The following is a 23,751-nucleotide window of genomic DNA, read 5'->3' on the forward strand; positions in this document are numbered from 1 at the left end:
TGGCAGCCCTGGTGGGGGGTGGAGCTGTTGTCCCCAACAGCCCTACAGAGGGGAAGCCGTGTGGGAGCCCCCAGCAGACCCATTCCCTGGCAGCTGTGTAAGGCTTGGGGCAGCCATGCAGGGCCAGGGCTGGTGTCTCCCAGCAACCTCCCAGGGCTGGGGGCAATTGCACAGGGCTGGGGCAGCTGCATAGGGCTGGAGCCGCATCTCCAGAGCAGGGCTGGGGCCAGAGCCAGCTTCCCCTGGCAGCCCTGGAAGGGGCAGTCTGGGCAGTAGCCTGGCAGCAGCTCAGGCCAGGGCCAACAGCCCAGTGGGGTGGGCGGGGGTAGCGGCTTAGGGGCCAGTGGCAGGGAACTTTCTCTGGTCTGGTGAATACTTTTGTTTGGGACCAGTCAGGTCCCAACCATGCAGGGCCAGGGAGGTGTAACTTATATGATTTTTGCATATGGCAGGCACTCGTCATTCCACAGCTTGGTTCCTAGAGCACTCTGTGGGAAAATGCTGACATCTAGAGACAAGTGGTCTCATCAGGTGTCCCTGTAGAGTCATAGCAACTGTTTCTGGGGGGCTGTCTGTGGCCTTCTCGAGAAGAGTCCCCAGGTGGGAGATAAGTTTCTTCTAAAGCCTATTCTTGTTTCAGAATGCTTCCTTGCACTGAAGAGGCCTTTCTCCACCCAGCCATTCAGAATGACTACGGGGTGTTTCCCCAGGTCTAAACATATTAGAAATACGAATACTCAGTCGGTATTCCTAACTTCAGTTGCAAAAATGGTAAATACATACAAATAGGATTGTCAGATTTTGCAAATCATAACCTTTCCAATGACATCACACAGTACTGGTCTTGCTTAAAATACATCACAACTATGTCATGTATCATCATCATCATAATACTGAAGAACATGGGGTGCAGGTCAGAGGCATAACTTAGATTTTTTCCCCTTCCACCAGCATTAGAGGGTACTCCTACACCTCATTGTGAGCCTATGGTTAGTAGAATCAAGTTAGCAGACCCTGAGTTTGTTAACATAGGGCTTGAGTGTCTATACTCATTGTAACACCAGATTAGGAATTGTTGAACCCTTAGTAAAAATATGGGACTGCAGAGGCTACAGTGCATTATGTGTGCCCAGGTTCAACCACCCGTATTCCAGACTTCCTAGCATGCTCCCAAAATGTGGCAGCTCCAGACCTTTGTTCAAAGTGTAGGATGGGAAAACCTGACTGTCCAGAGGACAAAGAAAGTCAGTGTTGATGATTATGGGATAGGTTTGGTGGACACTTAGACCATGAGTCCAGTGGGACTGTGACTGCTCTGTAGAGCAATAGGGCTTTAACAATGGGTTCCAACTTAACTCAGGGCTTGGACCTTCTACCCACATATATTCCTGCCATCCTGGGTCTGAGCATTAGTGTGATCTGTATGTTGGTGGAATGGGAGTTAGATTTGAGCTTGAATTCAAACCCTGGATTAAAGTACTGTGTAGACATATCCTGAGTGTGTGGGCTGTGACAGATCTATGCCTGCCACTGTCTGTTCCTTTCCTGGAGCACTGGGGAGACCATCGGGGGACTGCAACATTCTGACTCTCATTTTTTCCCTTTGGGAAGCTCTTCCTGCAGTTCACCAAGGTATTGCCCCATACTATGTGCTAGATTGCATGCTGACGACCTAGCCCATGCTGATTAGGCTATTAAGTAGTTGGTGTGAGTGTCCATTTCTGGACATACTAATAAGCGTGCAACAGTTATTCTATATCATCAAGTACTCTAATGTAAGAGATCAACTCTAATTGTTCTTATAAAAGTTATTCTTTAAAGGCTGACAAAAAAATGAGAAAATCTGAGGTTTTTCAGGTGTTGTCATATTGTCTTATGCATATTTGTCTCATCAGCTTCATTTTCTGGCCTGGTAAGTTTGGGTAATGATTTTGCCAGGAGAGAAGGAAGTGCTTTATTAGTTTTTGAATGGCTTTATTTGTTTTGGGTCAGTTACATTTTGAAAAGTAGGGCAGGATAAACCCAAGGCTATTTAGAGTCCTGTTAACATGGCCAACAAAGAACTTATTCATCCTCTGAGAAATAAAAATCCTTTTTAATTAAACACGACAGTTACAAGAATTTGAGCTTTCATAAACCATTAAAACCTTCGAGTAGCGGGATAGGGGAAGTACACATTCCCTGGGAAGATGAAGAAATAGTCATTTGCTTCTCTGCTAGGAACGCTAGAGTAGGGTGGGTGGGATGCCCTGGGTGGATGTGTGCATTCAGCTCTGAATGTGGCTACTAGCCAAAAGTTTCTGTAAGCAATTGGCTCTTCGTGTACTAGAGCTGCTTGTTGATTCGTGACAGTTCTTTTTATGGATCAGGAAAGTAAACAAAACTGTTGGCTAGATGTTGTGTGTTCAGTCCTTATGCAACCCCACAGCAGTATAGGAGAGAGAGAGAGAACTGATTACCCCCTCTTTTGCATTGTTTCATGGTATCTGGGCACAATGACATCTATAGGCTGCAGGCCACAGCGGGTGTTTCACTTGTGAGCAACTGGCAGGAGAGTGAGCAGGGCAGGATGGGAACTAGAAGGAGCAAGTGCATCCTGCATGGGGGTGGGGAGGAGGAGGAGAGAATATCTGAAATGGTTAAATGGGTTAGTAAGTTACCCGCTTCCTAGTTCAACATGTGAGACTAGTTCCCTGAGTAAGAACTCTTCCCAGGAGAAAATGTTTGCAGGATCAGGCTTATCTTGTGTAACACTTTTGGACATGAGCATTAGAAGCAGCTGGTCTAAGACAAGTTCAAAAGGGCCTAATGCTTCTCACTGTCTCTTTGAATCAGGCCCAAATGCTGATTTTCTGGCTCAGCAAGAGAACGTTGTGTGTGAGTTAAGAGATGAGGCAAGAAAGTAGATGGGACCACTGCGTCCTCGGTATACACTCCATTCTGAACTGTAAAAATGCCAGCAATGCTCGTTACAGACAGTCAGCAGCAATCGCCCACTCACATTTCAGTTAAATAATTCGCAAGAGTTCCATGATATTTCTGCAGCTTGAAATACACAAGGGGGTGTGGTTTGCTCATGTGCTAACTTGAAACTGATACCTTAGTGTTGTTTACCTAATTCCTAGAGCAGAAGTGATGATGATTTGCCTCTAATGCTGTATTTTTGTGGTTAGTATTATTAATGTTAACCCCTTTTCAAAACAAAACAAAAAAAATTGATGGTCTATTTCTTCATGCATACAGTCTCCTCTGCTCTTTAATTTTATTTTCATGTTCCTTTTTTTAATATACTCATGATATAAAATAGCGCTACACCTATAGCTGGGGCAGTAGTGTTACAAATTATAGATCAAAAGAATGGTGGGCTGCGGAGACACCAAAAGATTGTTTAGCTGTATCATGCAAAGTAGTATTAATTTTCAGAATATGAATATTGAATTCTGGGAAGATTTTTAATACTAAGGCTTTGGTAGATATTCTGGAAATATGACCCATAATTAGATACCTATGTCTTTAGGAGTAGGTCCTACACTGAGCTCTGCCGCTTTGTCTGTACAGAGTCTCACTTAATGGATCTCTGCGTGGGTGCAATGTGTGGCTCTGGTGAAGCAAAAGGTAGGACTGGGGCTGTAGAATGGGAATTTGTATTAGTTGTATTCCATGAACATAAAGAAGTGCTTGCCCCCTCTTGTGTGTAATAAGTTTCATTTTCTCAAGGAGAGCAGTAAGGTTTTATCTGGAGATCATGTTTTTGGTATCTTTCATGCAGTTAGACCTACATGAGGAATTGCTGGATTTTTGTTGTAGAGACCCCTGGCGGCACGCATACCACTCTCGGCACACAAGCCAGTTTAGAGTGGCATGTGGCCAGGGGCTCCGGCCTTACCCGTCTTCCTCCATGCAGCACAGGAGGGGGCGGGCCTACAGGGCCATGGCCGTGGCATCTGCTGGAGCACAGGGTTAGAGCATTGGGCCTCTGCCACAGGGCCCCTGCTGCAGCGTGTGGCTGGAGCCAGGAGCCCACGCTGCAGCACAGGTCAGAGCCCTTCCCACAGGGCCCTTGATGGAGTATGGAGGTAGGGCCAGAGCTCCAGCTGTGGGGGCCCCCATCAGAGAATGGGGCTGAGTCATCAGCGGGAGCTGGTCTGTCCCATATGCAGCCTGCAGGCAGCAGGCTTGAGTTCCTAGGGACACCCTGGCTGTTCCCTTCTTCCTGCCACACCAACGGTAAAACTCCTTGCCTCTTTATTTATTAAGTTGTTGTAAGTATGACTGTTAGTGACTACAGAAAGTATCATGGGCATTTGTACTGTACATGGGGGCTAGAAGGTCAGATTTTGGCAATGTGCCTCAGAAAGGTTGCTGACCCCTGTTGTAGAGTATTCTGCGTTTGGCCTACAGTGCCAAATGAACAAACCTTTTTGCATATTTATCTGTTCGGTTATTTGTGCAGTCAAATGGCAGGAAGGCTCTGGGACAGCAGGGGTGCTGAGTTTCACATAATCCCCTCTGCTAACATTCTTGTATCTGCATGCTGCCTAACACTTTAAGCTCTGGACTCATCACATGATTAGTGGTAACTCCATCCCCTAGATGGTTACGAGACTTTGGTGCCCAAAGAGCTCCTCTTACCAGCAGTCTCCTGCTCTTGGATTTAGTCACCTTCTCCCTCTTAGTGACGTGGGCGTTCTGGATGAAGCCTGTAGGAGGAAGCACAGAATTGGAGCTGTGCACAGGACGTAGCAGTGCCAGCAAAACAGACCTGGACAGTTTTCTCAAGGCACCTCTGCTCTGTTTTCGCTTCCTTCTCTTCCTCTGGCATCCCTCCCCTGACTGTTTGGTCAATGGTGTTAGGAATTGTGAGAGTCTGGGGCCTTGGAATTCAACAGTTCCCAACCAGGGGTGTAGGTCTCAGACAGACTTTCTGAAACCTTGTATCAACCTCTCTGGTATAGCCACTGCTCCTCTGCATCCGGTATGTAGGAGTTCTGGGCCTCGAGATCTATGTAAGTGAAGATCCCAAGCCCCTCTTTTGCCAACTCCCCATGGAGACACTCCCTTTCTTGGCTTCAGAGGGCCCAGTGCATGGTCATTCTGCCTGCACCCTCTCTTTCCGTCCTGCCTTGTTTCTGTGGTGTGGAGGGCATACTACCAGCCCTCCCCGTCGGGGTGCGTATACAATTTTCAGAAAAAAGTTTGTTCCCCCTCCTGTGCTGAAGCAGTGAGATCTCCCCTACTATTTTCAGTCATTTTAACTGGTGTTCCAGAAATCACATTACACAACTTAGCCAACAAGAGAGCTAATTTCAAATTGACCCACGAGTGCATGTACAAATTGAAACGAAGTAGTAGTGATGGGAACTGTACGTGTCAGAATTTGTTTTAATGAAGTGGCCACGTTTAAGCATTTTTCTAGTTGATTTACTGTTCCTCTGCACCTCAGATTTCACATCTTTAATCAGCTGAGGTGCATGTAGTGGGAAAGCTGTCAGGGGAGAAGAAGGTGGAAGCAACCTAAGTTGAAAGAAATGTGTGCCTGCAGCCTGGGAGAGACACCAAGGAAATTAAAATAAATAAAATCACTCTGGCCCAGATTTGCTCATGCCTCTCCATTACCTTTAATGTGAGTCATGTGAGAGCATTTTATAATAATTGTAGTCCTGTACCAGTTAATATACTATTTTATTATCTATATTGTATAAAAATGAAGAATTTAAAACAATTAGATCTTTTTGGGAGGGTTACTTAAATAAAAGAGAGGTGAGGAAGAGGGAAAAAAAGAGAGGTTTTATTTATTTATTTATTTATGCTTTCTTTGCAATTTCTGGAGTGCCATTATCCTAGAATCACAGAATGCTAGGACTGGAAGGTACCTTGAGAGGTCATCATTGAGTCCAGCCCCGTGCCCTCATGGCAAGACCAAGTACTGTCTAGACCATCCCTGATAGACATTTATCTAACCTGTTCTTAAATATCTCCAAAGATGGAGATTCCACAACCTCCCTAGACAATTTATTCCAGTGTTTGACCACCCTGACAGTTAGGAACTTTTTCCTAATGTCTGACTTAAACCTCCCTTGCTGCAGTTTAAGCCCATTGCTTCTTGTTCTATCCTCAGAGGCCAAGAAGAACAAGTTTTTTCCCTGCTCCTTATCACACCCTTTTAGATACTTGAAAACTGCTATCATGTCCCCCCTTAATCTTCTTTTTTCCAAACTAAACAAGCCCAGTTCTTTCCGCTTTTCTTCATAGGACTTGTTCTCTACACCTTTGATCATTCTTGTTGCTGTTTTCTGGGCCCTTTCCAATTTCTTTACGTCTTTCTTAAAATGCGGCACCCAGAACTGGACGCAATAAATACTCCAACTGAGGCCTAACCAGCTCAGAGTAGAGTGGAAGAATGACTTCTCATGTCTTGTTCACAACACATGTGTTAATGCATCCCAGAATCATGTTTGGTGTGTTTTGTTTTGTTTTGTTTTGTTTTTTTTTTTTTTTTTGCAACAGCATCACACTGTTGACTCATATTTAACTTATGGTCCACTATAACCCCTAGATCTCTTTCCGCTATACTTCTTCCTAGACAGTCGCTTCCCATTCTGTACATGTGAAACTGATTGTTCCCTCCTAAGTGGAGCACTTTGCATTTGTCTTTATTAAACTTCATCCTGTTTTCTTCAGACCATTTCTCCAATTTGTCCAGATCATTTTGAATTTTGACCCTATCCTCCAAAGCAGTTGCAACCCTTCCTAGCTTTGTATCATCTGCAGACTTAATAAGTGTACTCTCTATGCCAATATCTAAATCGCTGATGAAGATACTGAACAGATATTGAACAGAACCGGTCCCAATACAGACCCCTGCAGAACCCCGCTAGTTATACCTTTCCAGCAGGATTGAGAACCATTATTAACTACTCTCTGAGTACGGTTATCCAACCAGTTTTGCGTCCACCTTATAGTAGCCCCATCTAAGCTATATTTGCCTAGTTTATTGATAAGAATATTATACGAGACCATATCAAATGCCTTACTAAAATCTAGGTATACCACATCCTCTGCTTTTCCCTTATCCACAAGGCTCCTTATCCTATAGAAGAAAGCTATCAGATTGGTTTGACATGATTTGTTCTTTGCAAATCCATGCTGGCTATTCCCTATCAGTTTATCACCTTCCAAGTGTTTGCAGATGATTTCCTTAATTACTTGTTCCATTATCTTTCCTGACACAGAAGTTAAACTGACAGGTCTGTATCTTCCTGCATTTTTCTTATCCCCCTTTTTGTAGATGGGCACTATATTTGCCTTTTTCCAGTCTTCTGGAATCTCTCGTCTCCCATGATTTTCCCAAGATATGATAACTAATGGCTCAGATACCTCCTCCATCAGCTCCTTGAGTATTCCAGGATGCTTTTCATCAGGCCCTGGTGACTTGCAAACATCTAACTTTCCTAAGTGGTTTTTAACTTGTTCTTTTTTTATTTTATCTTCTAAACCTACCCCTTTCCCACTAGCATTCACTACATTAGGCATTCCTTCTTCAGACTTCTCAGTGAAGACTGAAACAAAGAAGTCATTAAGCATCTCTGCCATTTCCAAGTGTCTCATTACTGTTTCTCCCTCCTCACTGAGCAATGGGCCTACACTATCCTTGGTCTTCCTCTTGCTTTTAATGTACTTATAAAAAGTCTTCTTGTTTCCTTTCATGCCCGTATCTAATTTGAGCTCATTTTGTGCCTTTGCCTTTCTAATTTTGTCACTGCATTCCTGTGTTGTTTGCCTATATTCATTCTTCGTAATTTGTTGTAGTTTACATTTTTTATGATTCCTTTTTTATTTTGAGATCACACAAGATCTCCTGGTTAAGCCAAGGCGATCTTTTGCCTTATTTTCTATCTTTCCTACCCTGTGGAATAGCTTGCTTTTGGGCCTTTAATAATGTCCTTTTGAAAAACTGCCAACTCTCCTCCTTTGTTCCTGTCTGTTTACTTTTAAGAAGCCCAGTATAATATTTTGATGATCACGTGATTCCCATAACATAACTTTATGGCTGTCAAAGGAGGGCCCTTGTAACTTACGCTTTGGGACTAAAAGGTGCCCTGCAAAAGAATTGAGTTTATGTTCATATGTGCTACCAAGAGTAATTTTAACATGTCACTTGAATAGGATGGTATCGAGAGACTTTGTTGTTTGGAATTCTTCTGTTACAGTCATACATGTTTGCTTTAGCAGTTGGCTTAGCACCAAGACTCTGGGGGATGATGTCTGAGAGGACGAAAGATGTCAGGCAGGGAGCATCTTGTGAGAGAGGATGTCAAAACCACAGGCATCCATATTTAGTTGCAATTAAAAATGTATAATACAGGAAAAAAAATGATCGAGAGCAATAGCATAACAATAAGATTATCTCAGGAAGAAAATAATTCAAGTTTTGAAACAAGTGCGGTGGATAGTTAGAGTGAAAAAAATGGCTCTCACATTGTTTATTTTGGCTCCCCTCTTTGGCAGAAAACAAGGGGAGAAAGTGATGAACAAATTTCTTACATAGTCATCTGATCTATTTTATGTTTTGTTTTTTTTATTGGTATATAAAACTTATGACTGTCATAATTTTTTTATATAACATTTATAGGTTATAATTCACAGACTGGAAATAAGAAATTATTTTTAACAGGGTGATCACTTATTGGAACCCTTTGCCAAAGGTTGTGGTGGACTCTTCACAAATGACCATTTTTAAGATTGGATGTTCTTCTCTTGGACTTATTTTGAGGAAGCTCTGTGGCTTGTGTTTTACAGGAAGCCAGGCCATCACAATGGCTCCTTTTGGCCTTAGAATCTATCAACATATGCTTTTATTATTTTCAAAATAAGAACAAAATTTGGATGGACTGTCTGACATTTTTGTTATGTAGCTCTTTCATGGAAGCAGTTCTACATAGTAGAAATAATACCCAGCTTCTAGAGATCATTTGGCGTCGGTAGATCTGAAAGTGCTGTACAAAGGAGGTCAGTATCATTATCCTTGCTTTACAAATGGAGAAACGGAGGCACGCAGTGGTGAAGTGGCTTGCTAAAGGTCACCCAGCAGACCAGGGCCCATGTGGGAATAGAACCCTGGTTTCCTGGGCCTGTCAAGTACTCTAGCTGTTAGGTCACATTGCCTTCAATAGATAGTTAACCAGAGTTAACTTTAAACAGACAAATAGTCATTGTACTCATCACACAAATTTGGAGGTTTTTGCTTTTTTAAAAATGATGCATTAACCCCAATCTTACACCCAGTTAGTAGAGTTATGGTAGCATGGGGCACACACTGCAGGGAGGGAGAATGGCAGTATTTATTGGGAAGGGTGTGCATTTCTTTTTCAGGAAAGTGCAGTCCAGTGGACTTGGCTCAAGTCCAGGTGATCTTGGCTCTGTTCATGCATCTGCCACAGATTTGCAGCGTGAACTTAGGCATGTTATGCCGCCAGAGTGTCCCTATCTGCAAAGCGTGTTATCTGCAGATAAAATGCGTTATGGCCTTGATCCCAAACTATTACAGTGAATAAGAATGCAAAAGGTTCCCTCCTTTAGCAAAACGTGTTAAGAGTTGAGAGTGAGGTAATCCAGGCCATGGGTTCTCCCTGGCTGCCTCACTGTGGGGTCTCAGAATACCAGGTGATGTTCCCAAAGGGGTCCCAGTATGTCACCCCGCAGATTACATTTTAGTTTTCCAAAGTAATCTGCACCTGTTTTTGAATTTTTTAAGGGATCTGCAAATTATAAAATCTCTGTGCGTCTGGGTTATTCCCTATTTACAGTGCATGTTTTTTTGAGCTTTTAAAATTGTGTGCCGAAGTGATCTGAATTCTGTAGAGTAAAATTATAGTTAGGTGCTAGAAGCTAATGCCCTGCAGTTTAAATCACGCCTCAGAGGAAGCAGCCAGACATCCTTTGCCTTTTTATTCAATTAAAGGTCAAAAATATAAGTGGCTGACCATGCTTGAATGTCTGTCAATCTCTCATCTGCCTTCTTTAGGCTATTCTCGTGTTATCATCAGTCAGTTATACTCTTTCCCACACTTGTGTGCATAAACAGACATTGAGCATTTGTAGCTCAGCAGATATTTTTCCTCATACAATCTGTCCGCAGGAAGATTACAGCCTAACACTGCTCCTTCACTATGACTCAAGAATCTTCACAAAACAAAAAAGCAGTCTTGTAGCACTTTAAAAACCATCGCCTAATAAATTATTTTGTTAGTCTTTAAAGTGCTACAGGACTGCTTTTTTGTTTTGTAAAGATTACTTTACATATTTCTCCAAGGTGTTTCCTTTGTTGCAATACCTCTCTTTACTTCATCTGTCTCATGCTTAAGTCTTGGAGAAATGCCATGCTTTCTTCTGCATTTTCTGTGTGATGAAAATCAGTTAACTATCTTGCTTTGCATCCCCTGGGCTTAAAATGACTTCCCTTAACCCCGTGCATCATTGGTTGACTGCTCAAATGAACTATGTTAACTTTGAAACAAAAATGAGAACAAAATAATAATCTTATTCATGTCTCCTTGGTTCATGTCATACTTGACTTTCTGTCATGAAGGCAAAGCTTGCAAAATGCCCAGACTTGCTGGGCTGTGGGGCAAAGTGTGTATGTGTGTGAGGCCAGCTGTGTGTGTTCCAGGAAAGGGTGGGGCCCTTAGGCAGAAGGGGTGGGGCTTGCCTCTTGCCTCAGTGCTGCCCTGGGCACCACTGGTGATTTAAAGGGCTTGAGGCTTTGTCTCCCACTGCTGTCACAGTAGCAGCAGCAGTAGTTGATAGTCCCAGGCCCTTTTGAATTGCCGGGTCCCAAGATGGTTGCTCTTTTTGCCCCCTCTGTTGGGTGACCTGTAAATGCCCATTATAAACCACTTTTTAGAGCAGGGGTAAAATTGTCTAAAGTAGGGGTCAGCAACCCCCATCATGGGTGCCAAGTGTGGCATGTGAGCTGATTTTCATCAGCATGCGAGGCGGTAGCTCAGCTGGGCTCCTCCACCTCCATCCAGCCAGGAGCTTACTCAAAGCCATGCCTCCTGTGGATTAAAAAAAAGACGAGTTAAAGCTACGAACCACTACCTAAACGGTAAAGCTCAGCATCTTTATTTATTAATGAAGCTGTTCTAAACAGGACTATTAATGACTTTTAAAAAAATATCACTGACACTTGGACCATACAGATAGGTTAAAAGGTCAAATTTTGGCCTTCCGCCTCGAAAAGGTTGTGGACCCTTGGTCTAAAGGATCTAGGGCTCAGTTTTTTAAAGGTTCTTAAAGATTGTTCCACTCAACATTGCAAAGCCTAACAGATTGAGAGTTAATGGGATTTAGACCCCCTAGGGGTATGTATAAACAGGGATGAATGCCTCCTGGCCTGGCTGCAACTTGTGAGGCTCAGATTGGGTGTGCATGAAAATATTTCTGTGTAGACGTTATGGCTTGGGCTGGAGGCCTTTCACCCTCACAGGCTCCAGCCTGACCCCCAATATCTATACAGTGACTTTTTGCAGCCTTGGAGCCTGATCTCGTTGAGTCCAAGTCAGCTGACCTGGACCAGCTGCATATTTTTATCCCTGTGCAGACATACCTTCATTGACTCTTGATGCTTTTGACCATTTTACCCTAGATCTGAACTTTTATAATTGCAAGAGTGGATTTTTTTAAAGCGCATTTAGAAATAGGTTGAAGATCAAGCTGTTTTTGGACATGTTGGTTTGTAGGCTCATTTGTTCTGTTTATTATTTGCATTCATTCAGCTTTTAAAAAAAACTTAAATAAGATTAAGATTCTCTGTATTGATTTTAAAATATATCTTTCCTCAGATAAAGCCCTATTATGTCCATTAGAAGAGTGTATTTTCTGGAGCTTTCATTTCTGAGTGGAGGAAAATACCAGTTAGATTCCAGAAAACAGTATTAAAATCATATTAAAGACTCACTGAGATGGGGCAGAACTTAGATGTGAGATAGAGTCCAAGTTTCTCTTTGAAAAGTGAAATAAATACAGATTCATTGTTTCATTAAGTGATTTTCCTTTTTTTGGTAGTGGAGCAGGAGTGCACCCAGAAGAAGACCTTCACTTGTTGGATAAATTCACAGTTGGCAAAGGTAAGGAAATGGCCTGGATTTTTTTTTTAATTATTATGATCTTGCAATAATGAGACTGAAGTTTTGGGTGCATCAGTAATTTATTCTTTACAGTTTCCATATCTCGGGGTCTCACCTTTTTTCAGAATTCTTTTTTATAAATATACCATGGGAAATTTTGAAGCAAATTTCACTCTCTAATTAATACACATGTGGAATGACCTCCAATGTGTATTTTATGTTGATATATGGTTGGTTGTTTAGGAAATTTTGGAAAATTGGAACAGTGAAAAAGCCTGACTGCCCTCCCGCACCTCTCCCACATACTATACTCATGATGCCCTACACTGTCACGTGGTCTGCCGCATTGTGACATCGGAGATAACCACTCACTCTCCCCAGCTCATTTGCATACTTGGGGAAAGTCACTGTTACCCTTTTGAAAGAGATTCTCTTACCACCAGAAGTTGGTCCGATTAAAATCTTTTGCTTCACCCACCTTTTGTGTCTAATATGCTGGGACCAACATGGCTTCATCACCATACCTTGTTGTCATGGCAATGGCTGCCTCTGATAACCAATTTACCTCAGACTAAGGTAAGTTAGAGGAGAAATTGTATTGGAAACACTGAGTTTGGGTAAACTCCTGCGGTGCTGTTTGGGTTTGTACTGTTTCATTTCAAGGTTAATTGTTTGTTAGTTTCCTCAGAAAGGGTTATATGAATAAAAAGCTACAAAATTATATCTCCCCTCTGTGCTTTTTACAAATAGTCAATTTTGGTTTTTCAAGTGTTTTATATGAGTATGATTTAATGTAAATTACCTTGAATGTATTTGTTGACACATCAGTGCATGGTAAACTGTTGCTCTTCATGACGATAACGATGACAATTAAAATATACACTGAAAACAAAAAATGCGGATGCCCTCTGTTTTTTCTATTAAAAAACTAAAAACATTAAAAACAAAAAGGTTAATGTTCTTAAGATTGCCTGCCTCAGTAATCATCCCATAACAATTTGGAAGTAGTCTCAGAGGGGTATAAAGTTAAAGATACGAAAGAATTAAAAAATTACAAAGTCAAGCATTAGTCAATTAGAAAATACCAGAATTAATGTTGCGCAGGGAACGTTAATTCATTGCCCCTGTAGATATGGTTTTTATACAGTCTTTAATTGTATGCAGAAGCGACCAGGTGAACAGAAGCATGTAAGTGACTTGCCAACGATCACATAGGAACTCTGTTGCAGAGATAGGTATAGAATCCAAGTCTTCTGGGTGAATCTGAACTGTCTTGACCACAAGATCATCCTTTGTCATCTTCTCAGCTTTAATTAATTCACTACACACCTACCAACTTCTGCAGCAAATGAGGCAGGAGTCTTGCAGCCAACAGGCTCCTTCATTACACGGTTCCAATTCATCCCTACAGCAGATCCATCTTGTGTATTGAATGAAGAAGGGTTCTGATTTTTATTTTGTTTCCTTTTGTTTTTAAAAACGGGATCAGGTAATTAAAGACTATATCATAATGCATATGCACAAGGGAGCTGAATTAAGATTGCACGAGTAATGTTAATTCTGACATTTCCTAACTTGAGTGTACTTGACGGAAAACTTAACCCTTCAGTTTGCGTTTCCTATTTTTTTATGATTTATTTAGTGATGAGAGCAACCTTAACTAATGTTAAAGAACAAAATGTAAAAGAATGAACAAACCAAACAAATTTAAATATTCATGTTTCAAGAGGGAAAGTTAGTCTGGAAAGGTTTTTTTTCTTAATTGAACATCTTCACGGCAGAGACCGGTTGTGTGCCTATATTTTTGTGTAGTGTTTTTGTTTTTTTCTTGTTGTTGTATATTTGGCTACATTGGAATTCATTTAAAGCATTGTTTTAATTCAGTGAAAACCAAGGATTAGCAGAAATAGCTGCAGAAGAAGGTACTCTGTCCACAAATCTGCTCTGTTAATGCATGTTGGTCCTGACCTGTGGTATGCCGCTGTTCCTGTGCTGGTTCCTTCTTGAGTACAAGTGGGTAGCTACAAAAAGACTTTGAGAAGTCTGCAAATACCATTCATAGTTAAGGTTCTCTTCACTTCTCTCCAGAGTCGTTATTCAAGCTTTGGGCTTCATTGGTGAAAGATAAAAATCTCAATCAACTCCTTTTTATGACCTTCCTGTTTTTTCAAACTTAGTTAATAGAAATTTTGCATCCAAGCTGAATTACCTCCTCCTTTGTAGTTTGTGTAAAGGGATAGCTGGGAACATGATCATTTTAGCCCCGTAGTGGATAGTGAGTAACCAGATACTTAAGTTCCACCCTTATTCAGGAACGCATTTAAGCATGTGCTTAAAATTTTTTAGTTTTAGTTACTTAAAGCAGGGGTCAGCAACCTTTGTGAGGCAGGGCGCCAAAATTTGACCTTTTGATCTCTCTGTACAGTCTGTCAGTGATACTTTTTACAGTCAGTAGTAGTCCTACTTATAACTGCTTCATTAATAAATAAATAAAGATGCAGAGCTTTACCATTTAGGTGGTGGTTGGTAGCAGTAGCTGTTCTTTTGTTAATCCACAGGCAGCATGGTTTTGACCAAGCTCCCAGCTGCATGGGGGAGAAGGGGAAGGGCTGAGCTCCTGCCTTCAGCTCCTGCTGAAGAAAATTGGTTCACGTGCCACTCTTGGCAACCGTGCCGGGAGTCTCTGACTCCCGACTTAAAGTTAAGTGCGTACTTAAGTGCTATCCTAAACAAGGATGCCTTCTTTAGCTAGCCCCCTGGCTTTAAAAATAATCCTTTTCTGTATTGTTCTATTAAAACAAACAGAAAACTGGTAAGGTAAACAAAGAAAAAAGGGCAAACGTAATCATTTTTTACAAAAAGAAGCAAAACAATCAGTGATATTTTGCTAGATAGTGATTTTGGAGTTCACTATGTAACTTGTGTCTAAATGTATTGCTTTTGCAGCATACTCCTCCTTCCATTATCTCAGATCTATATGCAGACATCAAAGAAGGTCATGTGCTCTTGGACCTGCTGGAAGTACTTTCAGGTCAACAAATGGTAAGCTAAAATTAATGAAATCCTGGCTATGGCCTAAATCCTGTAAAGATTTATGGATGTGCTTTAAAGTCCCCCTGGAGTTAGTGAGTGAGTATCCTGTCACACCTTCTGCTGCCAGAAACAATACTCTTATGGCTTGTAGGCCTGCTCATTAAGAATTAGCTGTCCATGCTGCAAGAGTTCAAGCAGCAAGAACTTATGAGCACTATGCTTGAGCTGTACTGTGCAAACTAAAGAGGAGGCTTCTTGCAAATAAGGACTACTCACAAGGCTGTTGATGCTGCATCATTTAAATCAATGGAGCCTTTACCACTGGTGTCAATGAATGCAAAATCAATTGGGCTCTTTATTAGTGAACAGTTTAAAATAAAACAGATTGTGCAGTATTTTCTTTTTTGATTTGTAGCCACGGGAGAAAGGAAGTAACACCTTCCAGTGCAGAAGCAACATAGAAAATGCCTTGAAATTTTTAAAGAACAAATCAGTGAGTATTTAAGTTAATTTTAAAATTCACTCTTCACACAAGTTTAGCTTGTAGAACAAGTGCATTCTTTAACAATGATCCTTTTTTTCCAGATCAAGCTCATAAATATTCATGTTGCTGACATTATTGAAGGAAAACCTTCCATTGTGCTTGGCCTAATTTGGACAATTATCTTACATTTTCATGTAAGTATTACAGTGATTTGGGAGAGAATTTTTAGTAGAAGAGAAGAGTGCTAAAATTGAGGAACCATACATTCTTCTTCGAGTGGTCCCCGTGGGTGCTCCACAGTAGGTGTTGGGCTCGCCTGGCGCCGCAGATTGGAATTCTTCTAGCAGTTTCCACGGGATCGCGCATGCGCCGATGCGCGCCACTCCTTTGCGCGCCCTCGGTCATGTGTGCAATCCAGTCCCCACCAGTTCCTTCTCAACCGCCAACGGCTGCAGACGGAATCCGCTCCGGCTGTAAAGCCTGAGACATATAAGATAGTTGTTTTCCTTGTTAGCTCGTTGTTTTTTTCCTGTTGTTAAAAAAAAAGAAAAGAAAAGAAAAGAAGCAAAAAAAAAAAGCATACCAAATAGTAGAGAGAAGAGGAACGGAGGGAAGAGGAGCGGACAGAGAAGGCTGTTTAAGCTGTCCGCTACCTTGAAGGCTGTGAATGTTATTTTGGGTTGTAGAACGCACTGATTAGCGGCTAAGTACCCGATTAACAGTAAAGACTCACCGCGATGGCTTCCTCAGGGTTTAAGAAGTGTGAGTTATGCCACGAGGCTATGCTGGCCTCTGATGGGCATAGTGAGTGCATTTGTTGCCTGGGGGAGTCCCATGTTACCCAGAAGTGTTCGCACTGCGCTAAGCTTACAGCCAGGGCCAGGAAGGACAGAGAAATGAGGCTCAAAATGATCTTGCTTGATAAGGCCCTCCAGCCTGAGCCGCCGGAGAAGCCTCACACAGAAGGGCCCTCTGGGTCACATAAAAGGAAGGTGGCGTCTTTGACCCCCTCTGTGCAAAAGAAGAAGAAACTCTCCCCGGCTTGATCCTTGCTGGCGGTTCCAGCGAGCAGGACTAGCGGAACGCAGAGCCCTCAGCCACGGGCTGATGAAAGTGGCAGTGCGGTTGCGCACGTGGCCGGGGCCGGGCTGGGCCTCTGACTATGCAGCAGTTGGCATGGAGGGCGGCGCAGGCGCCAATGTGGCTAGCGCCGGAATCGGCAGTGCCGCCTCACGTGGCACCAGCTATCGCGGCACCGATGGCATAGGGGCACCCAGCACGGGGCCCATCGGTGCCGGAGGAAGCTACCCGCGCGGCACCAACAGCGGGGCCGAGATCCCTGGCACGGGAGGGGGCGGTGCCCACCCTGCAGGGGTGGGGGAAAGCTAGAGCCAAAACCTGGCACCTCAGCCCATCTCCAGACAGGGCTGCGATGCCCTTATCACCCAGGCCCCCCGCCCCCCCCCTAGATAAACACGCCGCATCACCAGGCGGCAACTCCACTGGCCTATTCTGGACCTCCCTCTCCGTTCCTCCAACCACCTTCACCATGGCTCAGGCCACCTTCACCCTTTTTGGGTATGGATCCCTATGAGTACTATCACAAACCAGCTTCACCATTATCAGTGTCGTCACGGAGATCCCGCTCTCCCAGACATCATGGGTACACTCTCTGATCATGGTCCAGGTCTCCATCACCGGGCCCTTGTCCATGTTGTTATGGCTGTCCTCATTATACTGAACACCGACATAGGCGGTCTAGATACAGGGGCAGATCCCCTCCCACTCCTCGCCAATACTCCCGTATACACTCTGGGAGAGGAACGCAGCTGTCCCAGGGGGAATTAGGTCCAGAGTCCCAAGACTTTCCTTTACAGCCCACGAGGAAGCAAGCATACCAGTGAACTGGGGAGCCAGAGGACTTGGGGGAAGTTTATCCCAGCAGTTCCTCCTCATCCTCCCCAGATGAGGCAATTGTCCCTGGGGATGTCTCCCCTCTGGATGACCTTAAACAATTCCAGGAGCTGTTCAAAAGAGTAGCATTCACGCAGGACATTCAAATAGCAGAGGTACAGGAGAAGCATCATAAACTCCTGAAAAATTTGAGACCCCCAGCTTCATCTAAAATCGCTATCCCACTGGACAAAGCCATTATGGAGTCAGCCACTAACATATGGCAGACTCCGGCCTCTATTCCACCTACGCACAAAAGGGCAACTAAGAAATACTTCGTCCCAGCCAAGGGCATGGAATTCCTGTTTAGCCACCCACAACCCAATTCTTTGGTGATCGAATCATCCCAGCAGAGGTCGAAGACATCTCAGTACAAATCAGGGGGTCGGATAAAGATGCTAAGAAATTAGAGCTGTTCGGCAGAAAGGTCTACTGCTCCTCTACCCTATTATTGAGAATGGCAAACTACGCGGCACATTTATCAAACCATAACTTTGACAATTACTCTATACTCACCTCTCTCATGGATTCCCTTCTGGAGGACAAGAAGCCAGTGTTAAAGGCGATCGTCCAGGAGGGCTACACGGCCTCTTGAACGGGAGTTCAGATTGCCCTGGACGTGGTGGACACTGCGGCACGCTCAACAGCCGCAGCAGTGGTAATGCGTAGGGAATCCTGGCTCCAGACGTCGGGTATACCCAGAGATATACAGGCGAAGATCGTGGATCTTCCCTTTGACAAGCAAAAGCTGTTTGCAGAATCAACTGACTTGGTCCTCCACTCTAGCAAAGATTCGAGGGCCACACTTAAGACCTTGGGTATTTATACTCCTCCATACAAGAAAAAGAAATTCTATCCTCAGCAAAGGCGCTACGCTTACCAATCACAGCGCGCACAATATCAGCGACGCTATGACCAAGGGCGCCATCAACAGCAGCAGCAGTACAGGGCCCCCAGGCGACATTCTCAACAAAGTCATACAACCTCGGGGCAAGCCCAGAGGCAACAAGTTTGACGGGTATGTCGAGGACTGCACTATCGATACCGTCACTCAACGCCCCTCTCACCTTGTGTTCCATCATCGCCTCAAACCGTTCCATTCCCAATGGCAAAAGATCACAACAGACAAATGGGTGCTGGAAATTATAACCACGGGTTACATGATCCCCTTCCAGTCACTACCACCAACGAAACGTCCCACCCGTCTTTCTCTCAGGGACCCTTCTCACAAGGCGAGGCTGAAGCAGGAGGCAGATCACCTCATGTTCATAGGGGCGGTGGAAAGAGTGCCGGAACAATTCCAAGGCAAAGGTTTTTACTCATGCTACTTCCTAACAGAGAAGAAAACAGGAGGCTGGAGGCCGATTTTGGACCTACGGGGCCTCAACCGATACTTGTGCAAGCAGCACTTCCGGATGATTACAGTTGCCTCCATACTTACGGCACTGGACGATGGAGACTGGTTTGCAGCCCTTGACTTACAAGATGCATACTTTCATATAACAATCCACCCAGCACACAGATGCTTCCTCTGTTTCACGGTCGGCGGGGAACATTTCCAATACTGGATTCTTCCGTTCGGCCTATCCTCGGCATCCAGAGTCTTTACCAAAACCCTGGCAGTGGTATCAGCTTACCTGCACAGGCAGGGTGTGTTTATCTTTCCATATCTGGACGACTGCCTACTGAAGGGGGCCTCAAAGGCAGAGGTCCTACACATGATACACGTCACCGTGAACACGTTTACTTCGTTGGGCCTAGTTATCAACCTTGCAAAGTCAACAACCAAACCCATGCAAGATATAGAGTTCATAGGGGCGCGCATAAACTCTATCGCATCAAGAGTATACCTGCCCGACGCCCGCTTCCGCACCATCAAATCCTTGGTGCAAGTCATGATGTACAGCCCCGCGGTGCTGGTCCTAACGTGCCTGCAACTGTTGGGGCACGTGGCAGCCACCACGTTTGTGATACAGAATGCCAGGTTACACATGCGAAGCCTGCAGCATTGGCTGGCGAGTGTTTACAAACTGGCGTCCCACACTGTCCACAGGGTAGTATCGCCCACGACGGAGGTACGGAAGTCGCTAGCGTGGTGGGCAGATCCCAAGAACCTGCTAGTGGGAGTGCCCTTCCACCAACCACAAATTTCCATTTTTCTTACAACCGACGCTTCCCACGTAGGATGGGGAGCGCACATTGGCAGCAAGGTGACGCAAGGGCTATGGTCCCCCGTGGAACAGACACTGCACGTAAATATACTGGAGCTCAGCAGTGTTCAGTGCGTGCAGACATTTTCGGAAATACCTGCACAGCAAAGTAGTCGGGATCAATACCGACAATACCTCCACCATGTTCTACATCAATCAACAAGGAGGGACACGGTCCCGTGCGCTATGTGCGGAAGCAGTCCGATTGTGGAATTGGTGCATTGCCAGCAACATAAAATTGAAAGCCTCGTATTTGCCGGGTGCCCACAACATGAAGGCAGATCAACTGAGCAGGCGCTTTGCACTCATGCACGAATGGCAGATCCGCTCCGACCTGCTACGATGCATATTTCGTACCTGGGGTTTCCCCAGTTCGATTTGTTTGTCACCCAGTGCAACAAGAAGTGCCCTCAGTACTGCTCCAGAGCAGGAATAGGGAGGGGGTCCCTGGGGGATGCCTTCATGATCTCATGGAAGGGCCCTCTACTCTACGCGTTTCCCCCCACAACACTTATCCACAAGGTTCTGCAGAAAGCCAGAAGGGAGAGAGCTCTCATGATACTCATAGTTCCAACTTGGGACTGACAACAATGGTTTCCATTGCTTCTGCGCATGTCCAATCGTCCACCACTACCTCTACCAATAGCGCCGGACTTACTCACGCAGGCTCAGGGGTCCATAGTGCACCCTCACCCTCAGGGACTACGCCTACAAGCATGGTTAATCCATGGCTCAGCGCCTTAAAGAGCACGTGTACGGAGGGAGTAAGACAAGTCTTAGAGTGTAGCTGAAGGACCTCCACCAGGAGGACTTACGAACAGAAATGGACGCGCTTTACCACCTGGTGCTCTGCCAAACAGTTAGTTAGCTCCTCTTGATGTTCCTATAACTGTAATTCTAGAATACCTGCTGGACCTCAAACGAGACGGGCTCTTTCTATCCTCGCTAAAGGTCCACCTCGCAGCTATATCAGCTTTTCGGCGCAAAGGGGAAGGGTCCACCGTATTTGCCCATCCTATCGTCACAAGGTTCTTGAAGAGGCCGGTAAACCTGTACCCTCCTCAAAAACCGCTACCGCCGTCGTGGAGTTTGGACTTGGTACTCCACACGCTATTGGGACCACCCTTTGAACCATTAGCCACGGTACCCCTCCGACTACTTACCATGAAAACGACCTTCCTTCTTGTGATTACATCAGCCCGCAGGGTGAGCGAGCTCGCAGCACTGATGGCAACGCCGCCCTGCACAGTATTCTCAAAGGAGGAGGTGATCTTACGGTTACACCCAGCCTTCGTTCTGAAAGTTTCCTCGGAGTTCCACATTAATGAACCAGTAGTATTACCCTCGTTTTACCCGAAGCCTCACAGCTCCAGCAAGGAGGCGCGCCTGCCTCTCCTAGATGTGAGGAGGGTGTTTGGCTTTTTACATAGAAAACGGAAAATGGACAGGCTTCTGGTGTCTCTCGCTCCCAGGTCGAAAGGGGAAGGCCTCTCTTCCCAGAGAATTTCAAAGCACATTGTGTCTTGTATAAAACTGTGCTACGAGCTTCGAAGGACGCCTTTGCTAGCCCCGCCTAGGGCTCACTCCACCAGAGTGGTGGCGGCATCAACGGCCTTCTTCAAGGGAATCGCGTTGAAAGACATTTGTAGAGCGGCGACTTGGTCATCCTACGACACCTTCACCAAGCATTACGCCCTGCATCGGGTGTTCGATGAGGATACCCGTCTGTTGACAGCAGTCCTCTCGGGGGCAAGCTGCACATGAATCGAGTACCCACCTCCTTACTTGGGGTTACTGCTGGGTCGTCACCTACTGTGGAGCACCCACGGGGACCACTCGAAGAAGAAAGAGAAGTTACTCACTTGTAGTAACGATGGTTCTTCGAGATGTGTCCCTGTGGGTGCTCCACTACCCGCCCATCCTCCCCGCTTCGGATCTCTGTCTGGTGTTTTTCAGGAGCATCCGAGGTGGTTGGTCAAGGAACTGGTGGGGACCGGATCGCGCACATGACCAAGGGCGCGCAAGGGAGCGTCGTGCATCGGCGCATGCGCGTTCCAGTGGAAACTGCTAGAAGAATTCTGATCTGCAGAGCTGGGCGAGCCCGACACCTACTGTGGAGCGCCCACGGGGACACATCTCGAAGAACTATCGTTACTACAAGTGAGTAACTTCTCTTTCACAAAATGAAATGAGTTATACAAAAGTACAGACCAAAAAGTTTATTATACTGGGTGCGTCAAGTGTTGGCTCAGAGAAGAAACATATCTTATAGTCTAATTGTACGTTGTAGCGTCTTCTCTGAAAGGGGTGATAGATTCCCTGTTAGCTGACCCAGAATACAATTGATAGGAGTGTGATGTGCATGTCAGTATTTGTTGTTAACTCTTCTAAAATAATGGGGTAGATTTTGCCTGCAGATATGTGCACAGGAGAGATGGCCTGGACCTCACCCAGCCTGAAGCAGCCCAGAGCTGCAATTACAGGAAAAGGTTCTTCTCAGCCTCAAGCTGGAGCTTGCACAATGCAGACAGACTTGTTTGGGAATTAAGCTGAGCTGCACTGGCTAATCCCTTCTGAGAACTGTGTACTGTGATTTTTTTTTTTTTCTGTTTGAAAAAAAGTTTGAGTGAGTGGCTAAATCTGGTGAATTTTCATGTGGCTGGAACAAGGACACAAATTCCTGCTCTGAGCTATCCATATTTTAAGTTTTTGAATGAAAGCATTTCCAGAATGGGCAAAACAATGTGTTTTTCTGAGGTCCTGCTTTTGGAAGCCACTTGACTGTTTTGGCTAAAACGTCCCAAACAAATGCAGCTTGAGGCAGACTCTCAGCATGGAGCGTATCAACCCAACAGTGAAAATTCACAGAGTTAGAAGCTACTGAAAACAGTCTTATCAGAAGGAGTGTTGGGCTACCAGCTCCAGCTGCAATAAAATCTTAGTGGATTTCTTACTCTTAATGGTTCTCTCAAAACAAAAAAGCAGTCAAGTAGCACGTTAAAGACTAACAAAATAATTTATTAGGTGAGCTTTTGTGAGACAGACCCACTTCTTCAGATCATCTGTTCTAGTCTGGCTATGGTCTGAAGAAGTGGGTCTGTGACACGAAATCTCACCTAATAAATTATTTTGTTAGTCTTTAAAGTGCTACTTCACTCCTTTTTTGTTTTGATAGTATATATACTAGCACAGCTCTCTCTCTGTTACTGTTCAACACTAATGGTTCTCTGCGTCTGATCTTTGTGTTTATTCTTCAGAGTGAAACTTTGTTAATTTTTCCCCTGTCTCTGGTAGATTGAAGAACTTGCGTGGACCCTTGGTAGTAGTTATAATCAGCCTTCTCTTGATTGTTCGAGTGTTGTCGATTCCTCTCCAGCTGTAAGCCCACAGGCGAAAAAAAGAGGTAGAGTTAAAAAGCGGTGGAAGATGTCTGCAAAGAAGGCCCTCCTGTTGTGGGTGAAAGAGCAGTGTTTAATGTAAGTACCATGAAAGGCTTATAAATTGTATCTCGTGTTTGTTTGTTTTTTTTTAACTGTATCACCCTATAAACATGCTGATTTTTGTCTGTTTTGTATTTCTTAGTGACTGATCAGTAGATAGGACAAAGTAGCACATTAGACTCTAGCTGGCATTTCACATCAATTCTAACAAAGCTTGGATTTCAAATTTGGGGCCTAAACAAATTTACATAGGTCCTTTAAATATAAGAATTTGGAGCTAACGGGAGTAATAAAAGATTGATAAGTAAATTGGCTTGTTTGGCTTTCTTTTTTATCAGCTGTCGCTGTTCTTTCATGTAATGTGCCTCCTGCAATGCTTGCACGCTTTGCCAGCTTTAATCCTGTAGGATTAGCATTTACTAGTTCTCTTAGTAACAGGGTTACACTAATCGTCCAAGAATTTGTCGAACAACAAAAAAAGTGGAGTGCCTAGAAAAGAATTA

The 23,751-nt window shown here is 44.3% G+C and overlaps 1 protein-coding gene across 16 annotated transcripts in view; it reads left to right on the top strand.

Annotated features, from left to right (window-relative positions):
* Positions 1-23,751, top strand: part of SYNE2 (spectrin repeat containing nuclear envelope protein 2) — a 300,242-nt gene that overhangs the window by 35,449 nt on the left and 241,042 nt on the right. For all 16 annotated transcript variants that reach the window (XM_074996338.1, XM_074996337.1, XM_074996346.1 and 13 more), the window contains 5 exons: positions 12,067-12,128; positions 15,075-15,170; positions 15,577-15,654; positions 15,747-15,839; positions 23,103-23,284. In XM_074996338.1, the coding sequence (XP_074852439.1) occupies positions 12,067-12,128; positions 15,075-15,170; positions 15,577-15,654; positions 15,747-15,839; positions 23,103-23,284 (511 nt within the window). The remainder of the gene's footprint in view (positions 1-12,066; positions 12,129-15,074; positions 15,171-15,576; positions 15,655-15,746; positions 15,840-23,102; positions 23,285-23,751) is intronic.

Source organism: Carettochelys insculpta, chromosome 6, assembly GCF_033958435.1.
Source record: "Carettochelys insculpta isolate YL-2023 chromosome 6, ASM3395843v1, whole genome shotgun sequence".
Classification (NCBI taxonomy): domain Eukaryota; kingdom Metazoa; phylum Chordata; order Testudines; family Carettochelyidae; genus Carettochelys; species Carettochelys insculpta.